The following is a 13,950-nucleotide window of genomic DNA, read 5'->3' on the forward strand; positions in this document are numbered from 1 at the left end:
CAAAAGTACAAATTGTTTTGACGAGCTATGAGATTCAAGTGAAAAGTGCATCAACACAGTAACAAATATCTTTAGTAGTGAAACATGTATAAAAATGAGGACAAAGGCTAATGTGGTTGGGGAAATAAAAACTACATTAAAAGTTGCAAGAATGACTATTCTGTAAGAACTCCAACAAAGTGACTGAGAAAAGCTGCAATGTGTGTGAGAATCTTTAATCTTTATGCTCTCATGGCAAACCTGTTATACATGTTTTTTGGCACACCTTTTTGTCTATCCAATCTGTTAGTTCCTGTTCTTTAGTGATCATCTTTGCTACATTCTAGCTTTCCAAAACTAACAATAGGTGCAAGTACACAAATCCACCCTTCTTTGTCTTTCAGTTTCTTCTGGGCTTTCTCGTACATCTCATTGGTGTAGTGATTTCCACCATTGAAGTCTACCATTTCCTCTATTATATCTAGGAGTTCTCTGACTTGGGTCCTGTTCTGTCTCGGCTTATTGATGAGTGAATAGTATCTTCCCCCACATTGGTTTATCAGCATTCGTACAGGTTTGCTTTCTCTCAAACAGTCATACAGAGCTTTTCCCTCCAGCAAGTCAGCATGTGTAAACAGAACTATAGTATACATAGAAGCTTCTTCGCCAAAGTTATCCTGGATCCACTTCACAGTGTTCTGCTCTTCTTTTGTGAACCTTGACTTCAGACTGATCACTAAAAGAAAAGCATGGGGTCCAGGAACTGACTCCTCAATGCAGTCCTCAATGTTTAATTTCACTTCATCTTGTGATTTGGTTGTGTCATACAGCCCTGGAGTGTCAATCACTACAATTTTTCTGTCATCTATTGTGACCTCTTTTCTGTGACAGCTATTGGTAACAGACTCAAGTGACATGTTTATTTTAAAAGCACTTGGATCCCCCAGGATGGTGTTTCCAGATGCGCTCTTCCCTGATCCAGTTTTTCCAATCAGAATGAGTCTCAGCTCTTCCAAGCCTGTTAAAATTAATAACAGTACTTAATTTGATGTATTATGCTTGATACTGAAATGATAACACTAAAACATACCCTGACACCACCCGTGAGTCTTTATAAATGCTTGTCATTCAAATGTCATTTGTTCACTTGCTAATTTTAAAACTAAAACACAAAGCTGTATTCCAGGCTTGCTATGACTTGTTCCACTATGGGTAATATGTCCCATTTTTCCCCTATGACACCTCTACTGGTTCCTTAGGAACTAATGTGTCCATTTCAGCTGTTTAATCTGAAAGTGATTTGCAAATACTTGTCCTAAAATACATAGCTGTAGACTTAGTTGTCGGGATTAAACACAGACAATTGCAAGACGGACAATTAGAACTTCTTTAGGAATAAATGTTAGTTTCGATTAATCCCTTAAGAAGCCTGGTTTAATTTGTGCTGAGTGATATCTGTGAGGGAGTGTGATCTACTAGGAATGTGTAAATGTGCTACAGACACATTTCACAGAAATTATTAATCTACTGATTTCTTTTATCATTTTTTAGTTAAGTTAAGCATAGCAATGAGAAAATGCATCTCATCTGTTCCAATTCTCCTGACACATTAGTGATCCCTTATTTGTCAGAAGTATTAGAACAGCTGAGACGTATTTTCTCTTAAACACTTTCAAACCCCAAAGCACGCTGTGCCAATAATTGGTCCATGCCAAGGATCCACTTGTTTATCAGTGATTTGTTTATCAATTTGGATATGATGAAGGAACTGACCTCCCAGCCCATTGTTCCTTCAGTGGTGCTAGTTTCACTCATTATGCAAATGTACTGTTTATAAGATTGGGGAAACCTACAGTCAGCTGAGACTGAAGAAGTCACTTGGATGAGTGACGAAACGTTTCTCCCACTGAAAATGCTACGTCCAGATGAACATAAATAAACTTTTTATGGTATAATATTAACCACATTGTAAATAAGTTCAGCAGGATTGTAAATGTGTAAAAATACTTTATGATGTCATACCAAACTTGTTGCACAAGATTTTCTGCTTACCTTTTTGTTGAGTTCGGCAGTAGCGAATGTGTACAGACAATAAAACCAGCAGCAGTAGGGTGAGTCCTTGGATCCAAGCCTTTGTTCTGAACATTTCTGTAGCTGTAAATCCCAAAATTGTTTTCAGAGAAGGATAACAGAAAAAATATTTTAAATCAACTGTTTGATGTCTATATACAGTGTATCTGACTTCAAAGAAACATACCTTTGTGGTCCCCCAGGTGTAAGAAGTTTGTGTTATGTTAACAGATTCTTTAACTGTAAGGAGTGAGAGTATTGTGTAGTAAGAGTAGGGAGAACACACCCACTTACTCAGCAAGTCTAATTTAGAGATACCACGTGAGCAGTCACCAGCCAGTCTTGCGAGATGTCATAGTTAGGAATCAAGTGGATGTGGTAGTAGGGAGGTTGTGTTTATTCAAGGCTTAAGCAAGGGAAACACAAAGTACAAAAGTCTGATGTCTCAGAAATGTGCAAAATAAGACTAATTATATGGTGGCGGACCACTAGAGGGCTCCACTCACACCCAGTGTTGAGGAAGTGTGTTCCTGTGTTTTGTGGCGCGATATGTTCAGTTGATGTTGGAGACGAATAAAGAAGGAGTGAGAACTGAGAGCTCTGTGTCGTTGATGCTTACCTCCACAATATAATGATAAAATGTTATGAAACAGAGGCCCTGGGAATTTGTAAGGAGTTTATTCATCAGTTAAAGTTGAAAACCATTTTTTAATGTACATTTTCATTTTAAAATGTTCTTCCTTGTTTAAATTACATTATGAGTGCATTATGCTGGAGTAAAAAATATATTTACCCTCCCTTCTGAGCTCTCCATCTCTCAACTAGTGTTTCAGTCATTCTGCAACAAGTATTTAACTCATATTAATGATTTTATGCTGAATTGATAAGACAGCCAGCCATTGGTGGCAGGACGCATGGTGTGTTGTTTTATTGTGTATACCTGGGCATACTGACCTAGTCCAATGTACTTCGAAAGACTACAAGAAATATATTCACAATATGGTAAAAATAAGGTAAAAAATATTAGATTTAATTAGATATATTAACTTAATAAAATATATAAATCTACTGGGTTTGAGAATTGATAAGATAGACATTTGTTGGTATCAGGAGTAATGATATGAAATTCAAATGACACATTTTTGTGGATATTTTTGCAAGCATCTCACAGTGACTTTGCAGGGACTTTCCTAATAAGGTGTAAAGCTGAGCATACACTGTGCGATTTTTTTCAGTCGCGTTATTCAGCTTCTGCTCAAACTGTACGATTGACTCGCAGGGGTTAGAAGTTTGTAGGTCACGATGCAGGGTCTCACACTATACGGCCCGATGCTCTGATGCGACCCGAGTGCTCACACTGTGCGTCCATAAAAATGAAGGTAATCTGTCGCTCACTCTCCCTCTCTTTCTTTCACTCCCACAGACACACCACCACCATCAACTTTGCTAAATTACTAATGAAAAACATTGATCAGGCAGCTGTGATTGAGCAGCAACGTAAATCCAACTATTTTTACGGTTGTTGTGGTCGTGATGATTTTGTGAGGCCACATGGAAAAGGCTCGGATGAGCTTTCCAAAGTTCTACAAGTGCCTCCATCGCTTGTGTCCAGGTCACACGCTGCACTGCTGTGCTACTCCGTCTTTTTCACCGACGTTTATGTGTTTGTGCGTGCGCAGTGTGAGAAGCTGCGGTGACACCCTCACAACGGTCGTGATGACCACCAAGCGTTTGATGATCGGGAGCTGGTCGTGAGGTGTTAATCGCTTCTCGTTACCCCACGTATACTACACGACGCACGATGAAGGCCAAAATCGGGCCGACTGAAAAATCGTCTCAAAATGGGCCAAAAATCGCACAGTGTATGCCCAGCTTAACTCTTATTAAAGTGCCATCTATACCCAGGCTATGGTGGATACAGGTAATGGGAATAATCATTAACACTAACCCTAAAAATACATTCAAAAACTAGGGTGTCTTGCATGGCATACACACAGATCTTCTGCCTGTGATTGAATGTAAATTTCTTTATTTTCAGCATTGGTGTTTTCAGTTTCAGTCTCTACTTTGCTCCAGCTAATCGCTCTTCACTCTTTTTGTCTTCTCTCTTGCCAGGTGCGCTACTGAAATGGGGGAGGAACAAGTGAACAATTTCCAAACCGCTGATTCTGCTCATCTGGCATTTTCAGTGTGAGAAAAGTTTCATTACTCAAGCAAGTGACTTTTTCAGTCTCAGCTGAATGCACTTTTTCCCAATGTTATAAACAATATATTTGCATAAGACTGAAACTAGCACCACTGACAGTTTTTAATCATTAATATGCATATTTTTAAAATAATTGTTCTTTCTGTTGGCACTGCCCCTAAACCCTCTGCGCCACAGTTCCCCTGCAGCTGAGGCACACACCACACCCCACCAAAACATAGAATAACATTTTAAATCCTTGCTAGTTTCATACACACGTGGAGATTACAAATATATGTATCTAAAATGGCTCCACCTAAATAGCCCATTTCAGTGTATCAATATCACATCCTAGAGTAATTAAATAATTAGTGCATTTTTTAAACTACTGGGTGGGCCATTTATATGGATACACCGTAATAACATGGGAATGGTTGGTGATATTAAAGTCCTGTTTGTGGCACGTTAGTCTATGACAGGGGGCAAACTCCTCAAGATGGGTGGTGACCATAGTGGCCATTTAGAAGTCGTCCATCTTGGATACAACTTTTGTTTTTTTCAATAGGAAGAGGGCCATGTGACACATCAAACGTATTGGTAATGTCACAATAAAAACAATGGTGTGCTTGGTTTCAACGTAACTTTATTCTTTCATGAGTTATTTACAAGTTTCTGACCACTCATAAAATGTGTTCAATGTGCTGCCCATTGTGTTGGATTGTCAATGCAACCCTCTTCTCCCACTCTTCACACACTGATAGTAACACCGCAGGAGAAATGCCAGCGCAGGCATCCAGTATCCGTAGTTTCAGGTGCTGCACATCTCGTATCTTCACACCATAGACAATTGCCTTCAGATGACCCCAAAGTTAAAAGTCTAAGGGGGTCAGATCGGGAGATCTTGGGGGCCATTCAACTGGCCCACGATGACCAATCCACTTTCCAGGAAACTGTTCATCTAGGAATGCTCAGACCTGGCACCCATAATGTGGTGGAGCACCATCTTGCTGGAAAAACTCAGGGAACATGCCAGCTTCAGTGCATAAAGAGGGAAACACATCATCATGTAGCAATTTCAAATATCAGTGGCCTTGAGGTTTCCATTGATGAAGAATGGACCTATTATCGTTGTTCCCCATATACCACACCAAACCATCACATTTGTTGTTCCAACAGTCTTGAAGTGATCCATCCAATGTGGGTTAGTGTCAGACCAATAGCGGTGGTTTTGTTTGTTAACTTCAACATTCACATAAAAGTTTGCCTCATCACTGAACAAAATCTTCTGCGTGAACTGAGGGTCCTGTTCCAATTTTTGTTTTGATCTAGGTCATCCTCATTGAGATGCTGCAGTAGCTGGAGTTTGTAAGGGTGCCATTTGTGAGTAGCTAATATTCGCCGAAGGGATGTTCGACTAGTGCCACTCTCCAGTGACATGCGGCGAGTGCTACGCTGTGGGCTCTTGCTGAATGAAGCTAGGACAGCCACTGATGTTTCTTCATTAGTGACAGTTTTCTTGCATCCACATTTTGGCAAATCCAACACTGAACCAGTTTCACGAAACTTAGCAAGCAGTTTGCTAACTGTAGCATGGGAGATGGGTGGTCTCGTAGGGTGTCTTGCATTTAAATCTGCTGCAATGACCCGGTTACTGCGTTCACCGGATATCAACACAATTTCGATCCGCTCCTCACATGTTAACCTCTTCGACATGTCAATGGCTTGGCCATGCCATGGCCCTCTTCCTATTGAAAAAACAAAAGTTGTATCCAAGATGGACGACTTCTAATTGGCCACCATGGTCACCACCCATCTTGAGGAGTTTGCCCCCTCACATATACTAATGTGCCACAAACAGGAATTTAATATCACCAACCATTCCAATGTTATTACGGTGTATCCATAAAATGGCGCACTCTATAGTTCAGAAAGATGATCTTATCTTCAGCCATTACTTCAGATCTATGCTTTATATGTCCCAGGTGGCCAGGTGAGTTCTAAACTTAGGCAAGACAAACGTAGACTGTGGCTCGACACATTTCACATTCGTTTTCTGGGAAACTTCTGGAAGCCTAGGTGCTGGGGGCTTCCCATTTCCTTGTATCACTTCAGTTTGAAATGTGAAAACTGCCTGTGTAGGCTGTCCACAGGCCTCTAAATATGGTGTTTGGACATCGCTGAGAAGTTTTCATAGCAAACCAACAAAAATATTAAGGTTTCTCACTCAATCGTATAAGACTATTTTTTTTTGTAAATATACAATTTATATATTTTATAATAACTCTATAATTATGCGCTTTCTTTTTAAAGGAGCGTGAGAGGGTCAAAAATATCTCTTGATCTGTCTGAGCCTAGATCGGTAGGTCAGTATAGATGAAACTGGTTTTACTCTGCAGATGTTTGGTATTTGAAGTAAAAATCAAAGTCTCTGTCACGGTATTCAATTGCAGACCGTTGAGTGCAGTAAAGTAGGACCCAAAATGCAGGACTCTTCTGGTGAACAGTGGATTGTATTTACAGTGAAGAGATGATTATTTACAAAACTCAACACTCGTGCTCTCGTGGTGATTCTCCCTGAATCCCCACACAGTGCAAGTATCCATAAACAGTGAAAGGTGTCAATTCCGAAAACCCCAATTACAACCTATGACTCTGCTCCAGTGAAGATGCACTCCTCCCCCAGCTCCTGGTGACACGCAAGCCGCTCAGCAGACAGTAAGTAAGGTCTTTCACACTTACTAGTCAACGGTTGTTCTTAACGGCTTTTACACACCCGTCACAAGACGGGTGTGTAAAGGGTTGCCCGTCACAAGACTGATCTGCTACAGCTGGCTGCAGATGACGAGTGGCAGGTGAGACTGCTCATCAGTAATGGTGGGGATACTGAAAGGCAATGAAAAAGAGTCTTCTTTACCACAAATAATGATCCCCTCTAAACTTGGTTCCCTTCACCCTCCAAGCACTTAGTGATTATAGTTCTGATTAAAATGTCTTTTATTAAACCCTGGTGTCATGAACCAAGGTTCACGCACACAGTGGGGACGCAAAAGCAGACTCAATATAAATCTTCTGGAACTATGTACAGGTTTATTGGTTTAACAGAAAAGATTAGGAACAACCAGGGGAGACAAAAATCTAAGTTAAAGCCGAGGAAATCGGGAACAGAAATGCCCTGGGAAGCCGTAATCAGGACTGTGGGAAGCTGCAACAGAAAGGAGAAACAATTAATAGTGTGTAGGGGAACGGAGAGTCACAACTAGACAAGGGTTAGAATGTTAAGGCTTACAATCAGAGTCAGACCGTGGGACTTCGAGAGGAGGGTGTCTGTGGGATAAGATCTGAAGAGGCAGAGACGGAGACTGAAGGTATTATCTGGCATCCAAACAGGCAGGTGAGCTTCAAGGGGCCAAGTTACCACTAAGGGGTGACTATCGGACTGGCGTGGAGCAGCCGTCCATGCTGGGAGAAGTAGTCCTCCAGTAACTTCCTGGAATGGAATGCAGGTGTGATGGTGATGGCCCAACCCGAGGGCGTGGTCACCAGAGCAACCCGAACACACCCTGGATACTGAGCCACATCAGACACTTTCATCAGAAGTATTCTTAAGGAGCTGCATGACAGATGTCTAGTGTCAGAGTATTGTCCTTTCCACGAGTGCCTGCGTACCTGCTCGCCTGCCTACTCGAGCCTGTGGAGATCATCTTTTCTTGAGTTTTAGTTCACATCCCAGCACCATACCTCTCAGTCTCTCTCCGTGCCATCCAGTCTGGCTTCTGATAACTTCCCGGAGTTTGTATTGTCAGACTGTACCAAGTAAGTTCTCTAACTCTCGTTAAATTCTTGTTTATGTTCGTTTTTCGCAAACCCCCGTGCCTCTGTGTGTTCTGCTCTCTGAGTCCACCTGTAGCTACACATAACACTTTCCAAGATTCTGCAATTCACTGCCTTGGATGTAAATAGACTGCTGGATATAACGCACAATACCCAAACCAGTCTCACTCACACTCTTAGCAAACATACTGAAGAAATATGATTTGTGTTTAAAGCACCAGTTACACCAGTTATCCTCTGTCACCCCTGGCTAAAAATGCACTGCTTTTACCTCGATCGGAAAAAGAAGTGTGTGTCAGGGTGACGTTGGTTTTGTCACGAAAACTGTTTAAGATCAGCGGTCCCCAGCTTATCTTCCTGTACCTTCACGGTACAAGCCCCACCCACCAAATGTCTCATCCACTTTCACATCCACAGTTTTTCATACAGTTTTTTTCGTTTTTACCCAGCGCACCACCAATGACTGCAGAAAACCGTGATTGCTTCCCACATGTAAGCTGTAGAGTTTGTCAAAGCCCAAACGTGAGATGATGAAAAAATACATAAAAGACTCTCTGGCCGAAGGTTTCTTTTAGCCATCTTCATCTTTGTGCTAGTTTTGTTTTCATGGAAAAGAAAGTTAAGTCCCTTCAGCACTGCATAGATTTTTGAGGATTAAACATGATTACTGTGAAAAAGAAGTACCCTTTGCCACATCTTTCCTATGCTTGAGAGTCGTTACAGGGCGCAAACATGTTCAGCAAATTGGATCTCTGCAATGCCTACCACCTGGTAAGGATTAGAGAGGGGGACGAGTGAAAGATAGCCTTCAACCCTCGCCTTGGACACTTTGAGTATCTGGTAATGCCCTTTGGACTAACTAATGCACCCGCTGTTTTTCAGGTCCTGGTAACAAAGTCCTGCGAGATTTCAGAAATCATTTTGTGGTCATGTATCTGGATGACATCCTGATCCTCTCCCAGTCCCTTAGTCATCATGAAGATCATGTAAGGTTGGTTTCGCAAAGATTACTAGAGAACAAGCTGCTCGTGAAGTTTGATGAATGTGAGTTTCATGCAGAGAAGGTCTCCTTTCTTGGCGAAAAGGGACATTTCCATTCCAACTAGTCTTAAGTACAAGCAGTAATGAACTGGCCTATTCCAGAAAACCACAAACACTTTTAATGGTTCCTTGGCTTTGTTATCTTTTAACACAGATTTATCTGTGACTTCAGTAGAATTGCTTGCCCCTAACCCAACTTATCTCACCCTGGTTTCAGTTCCAGTGCACCACCATGGCACAAGATGACTATGATAATCTCAAACACTGCTTCTCTCAGCTCCCATTTTGCCTTTACCGGAACTCTCCAAACAATTCTTCATGGAGATGGATGCAACAATCTGAAGGTTAAATGCACCCTTGGACTTTCTTTTCTCATCGTCTCTCATCCACAGAACAGAACAATGATGTTGGGTATCGACCAAGTCCATGCACAAAAATCTTATGAGCTTAAACTATCTAAAAATTGCATGGATTATAGTGAGACACTAAAGGTTTAAGCAGATGTCACATTAAACTCACTACATGTCACATGTTATTTACACCAAATACTAAGATCATCTCTTCTTCTTCTGATCATCATCATCCTTTGTGATCTCATCTTCAATTTTCTTCTAATCTCTTGTAGTCTATGCAGCACTTCTCTTTGCAGTCTTCTTTCATTGTTTTCTCTCTGAACCACTGGAAATGTATTTTGGCCCCTTGTTATAAAATATAACAAAACATCTGTGTGTTTTTGGCTGGTTAAAAAGCTAGGTATTTCTCCTGATTTTGATTCCATTAAAAACTGACCTTTAAAAAAGAATGCAACTATGTGCACAGCCCTCCCTCTAGTGAGCATTAGAAAGCATTGCAACATATATAGTACCAGGGGTCTAGGTGTCATTTGAAAACAAAGCATGGGGGTGGAGATCCCCCATCCATATTGTTTTACATTATTACACCTGTGTGTGTGTGTGTGTGTGTGTGTGTGTGTGTGTGTGTGTGTGTGTGTGTGTCCTGAAAGACCAAGAGAGAGAGATTTTGTTGCTGAATAACTTTCAGAGCACAATAATCTGTATAATAACTGAAAATTTTTAAAACAGAAAAATTGATTGATTGATAATACTTTATTCATCCCAAGGGAAATTGGGTTAAGGCTGCCAGCCGTGCCAGCGCCATCTTACCCTTCCGACCATACATACATTACACAAAACATCACATGGGGAAGACAGGTCAGAGGGGTATAACAATGGAAAAAGCACCACATGAGGAAAGATAAGGAGAACGTCTAATAATGCGGCTGTTGAGTTGAGAAGTTGAGACACTAATCCAAAAGAACTGAACAGAGAAGAGAGGCAATGAGTGTCTGTGTGAATGTTTTCGCTTGTTTCAGTGTTAACATTATGTTTCTCTTCCATGTAATTGCGTGACAAGCTGCCAGGCTGTCTCCATCCTTATCTCCATGACATGATCTTGCTTTAGCTGCTGTGAATTAACAGCTGATTAGACTGTTGACAAACACAGTCCCCCATGCATAAGGTGTAGACAGCCTTACATTTCCACCTCATATCTGATAATAGTGGTTCTTAAGGTCCGAACCTATATAGTTTGTTGTAAATGTAAAATACAATAAAGGACTATTCTATTCTATTCTATTCTATTCTAAGGAGAGCAGAAATCATACTATAAGAGAAAGTACCTTTAACAACTAAATTACACAAATATATATGTAAGCTACAAAAGCATAGATGGGCTTTGCAGCCTGTATGTTTTCTATTCCTATTCAGGGTTTAGGTGTTGAAGCGCTTAGCTCAGTGTTACCACTAAAGACGACGTACATCTATTTCTAAGAGCTGTGCAACACAGCCAGGAGCTTTACGAACATAACACCAGGCACTTTTAACTCACTAATGGTGAAGAGACGTTATAAAACAAGTGTTTCGGCAGGTTGCCACATACCTCTGTTAATTTCCACCACATTTGCAAAAGTTCCTAACGAGTTCTGTCCGCACTTCACAAAAAAAGCCTCCAGCTTGTTTGGCGCTGTGAAGCTTTTAATATGAAGCAGCAGCAGCAGGAAGGTGATAGGTTTGTATCAACGGTAGCTTCACCAGTTTTGAAACAACTGTTGAATTCCGTTGCACTGCAGGAATCGTTCATCTATCAAAATATATAAATGTTTTATTTTGAAAGTACCCGTCCAAGTGCTTCCTCGGGTGTGCAGTAGCTGTTAGGTCAGCAGCTTCTTTCACGACACACATCAATTTCACTGAAAAACACTACTTAAACCAATGAGGAATGACTGACTGAGGAGGCTAAGTATGAAAATGAAAACCAGCCATTATAATTTAAACATTTATTTTATTGTTGCAAAATTATACACTGAGAAACCTTTGAATAAACAAACCCCTGCCCCTAACAGAGAAAGCATGCACATTTTCATTTTATTTTAAAATTAAAAAGGTAGTAGTTCAAGTAGTGATTACTGAAAACTATTTCTAAACTCACTTCTGGATCTTTTTTTTAATTTCCTTCCAAGTTCCTCTGTCTATATGACAGAAGATGATTGAAGTTGAGTCATACTAAGGATCATATAAATGACTCAGTAGAGTAAAATAAATATGCTATATGAACAGACTACAAAGTATTTGTTTTTTTAAGTAGTGAGTTTTATGTAACACGAAACCCTGTCAAGTGATTGGTCAGAAATTGCACCACAGTATTATATAATAAAAAGTACAACCATCACTGGATGCATGACTTATTTTTTTCTTTGCTGGAGGAGTGGTGTAGGTTTAGTGGTCCTATCTCATACACTTAAGTAAACATTCCCATTGTGCAATTTAACTGAGAATATCCAAGTGCTCCCCCTATTCCCATGAGAGCATATGATGAAAGGTATGCTCCTGTACCAAATAATCCCAGGGAAGTGAGACCAAGGAATTTACACCACTCGTTTAATTTGATCCTCTCCTCTTCTTCCCTTTTTTTTTGCTCTTCCTCCCTCCTCCTATTTTCCCTTTCTTCTTCAAGTCTCTTCTGGGCTGCCTCATACATCTCATTGGTGTAGTGACTTCCTCCATTAAATTCCACCATTTCCTCTATTTTATCTAGAAGATTTTTGACCTGTTTTCTGCTTTCTTTCTGATTATTGATGAGTGAATAGTACCTTCCTCCACAGTTGTTTATCAGTGTTCTAAGATGTATGCTTTCTTTATAATAGTCTTCCACTGATTTATCCTGTAGCAGGTCACCATGTGTAAACAGAACTATGATGTATAGGGAAGCCTCTGAACCAAAGTTATCTTTAATCCACTTCACAGCATCCTGTTCCTCTTGTGTGAACCTTGACTTCAGGCTGATGACTAAAAGGAAAGCATGCGGTCCAGGAACTGACTGTTCAATGCACTCCTCAATTTTTGTTTTCACTTCATCTTGTGTTTTGTTTGTGTCAAACAGCCCTGGAGTGTCAATCACAACAATTTTTCTTCCACCTTTTTCTACCTCTTTTCTGAGACAGCCGTCAGTAACAGACTCAGGTGACATGCCCTCTTTGAAAGCATTTGATTTCCCCAGAATGGTGTTTCCAGACGCACTCTTTCCTGATCCTGTTTTACCAACCAGGATGATTCTCAGTTCTTCATGATTTGTAGAGCCTGTGGAAAATTAATGTGAACATTTGAATTATTTGAAGGAGTGTGCATGACTGACGTGACTTTTTAAAAACTTGTCTTAGGGTAAAGTGAGAAAAGTCTCTGATACAGTTGAAGCTTTCCAGGTAGTTTCACTGACATAGTGATTCTGTAGTCTCATCCTCGCATCTTTTATATGCTGGTGACCACTTAAATCAAAGGTATTGTAGATGTTCACTGAAAAAAAAACCAGACTCCAAAAACAGATATGTTGTCTGAACAAGGCAAAGTCCAACACTAGGTTAGTTGTTCATATGTGTTGATTAAAAATATATTTAAATGAACACAATGAAATATATTATAAAGAAATCTTCTTTAAATTAAGTCATTTATACTAAAACAAAGGTGAACACTTGTTATGTTTATGTATTCATGACAAACCGGCTGTACAAGTTCTTATTCAGCTTACCTTTGTATTGATTTTGGCAGTCAGCAGTTTTTCCACATAATGTCAGTAACACAAGCAGGATGCATCCTTGGATCCAAGCTTTTGCTGCCAACATTTTAGTAATCTCTCAAAAACTTTACATAGAAAAGAAAAAAGGGAAATCATTCAAGGAAAATGTTTCTAATCAGATCACAAGTAAATGTTGAACTACACTGAAAATATATGTTGAATAAATCATGCCCCAAATTGGTTGTTTATACAATTAAGCACTGTAGACTTTTTACAGAAACTCTATCAATAAAATCCGTCTTCTATTGAAATATTTAAAGGTCCTATTTCGAACGTACCTGTGCAAGGACTTTCTCTTGTGTACAGTAAACTGCTGGGTCACTAGAATCTTTAAAAGCAGACAGGACACGCCCACTTTGCATTTCCAAGGAAAACAATACTTAAACCAATGCGGAATGGTCGGCTGTGCAGCACCAGCCAGTGGTGACAAGAGGAATAGCATCATGTTCAAGTGAAAGCAGACCTACCTTGTGAGGGTAGGTCTGCTTTCTCCAGAAAATGAATGCATTGAAACAAAAATAGTTTTGCACAAATAAAAAAAATATACAGTCATTTAAAGAAAAACATACGTTGACCTCTATAACTTGATTAATACAGATGTGAAGAGCAAGTTTGTGGGTGATTACATTTTTTTTTCACAAATACCCTTTTATAACCTAGTTTGTCTCACATAATTGATAGTGACTATAGAACACCAACAAAATAGGCAAGCATTC

The 13,950-nt window shown here is 40.0% G+C and overlaps 2 protein-coding genes across 2 annotated transcripts; both read right to left on the reverse strand.

Moving 5' to 3' along the window:
• Positions 1-103: 103 nt before the first annotated feature.
• LOC148102573 (GTPase IMAP family member 7-like) lies at positions 104-2,310 on the reverse strand. The gene is made up of 3 exons (XM_087841944.1): positions 2,237-2,310; positions 2,032-2,133; positions 104-997 (listed from the first exon to the last, which is right to left on the reverse strand). The coding sequence occupies exons 2-3, from the start codon at positions 2,123-2,125 to the stop codon at positions 300-302; spliced, it is 792 nt and encodes a 263-aa protein (XP_087698070.1). The 5' UTR covers positions 2,126-2,133; positions 2,237-2,310; the 3' UTR covers positions 104-299.
• A 9,146-nt stretch (positions 2,311-11,456) lies between these two features.
• On the reverse strand, positions 11,457-13,573 carry LOC148102574 (GTPase IMAP family member 9-like). Its single transcript, XM_087842592.1, has 3 exons — positions 13,513-13,573; positions 13,187-13,299; positions 11,457-12,741 (listed from the first exon to the last, which is right to left on the reverse strand). Exons 2-3 carry the CDS (start codon positions 13,278-13,280, stop codon positions 11,903-11,905), a joined length of 933 nt encoding a protein of 310 aa, XP_087698718.1. The 5' UTR covers positions 13,281-13,299; positions 13,513-13,573; the 3' UTR covers positions 11,457-11,902.
• Positions 13,574-13,950: the final 377 nt, after the last annotated feature.

The sequence above is a fragment of the Neolamprologus brichardi genome, chromosome 6 (assembly GCF_056152115.1).
Source record: "Neolamprologus brichardi isolate AB-2024 chromosome 6, ASM5615211v1, whole genome shotgun sequence".
In the NCBI taxonomy this organism is placed as follows: domain Eukaryota; kingdom Metazoa; phylum Chordata; class Actinopteri; order Cichliformes; family Cichlidae; genus Neolamprologus; species Neolamprologus brichardi.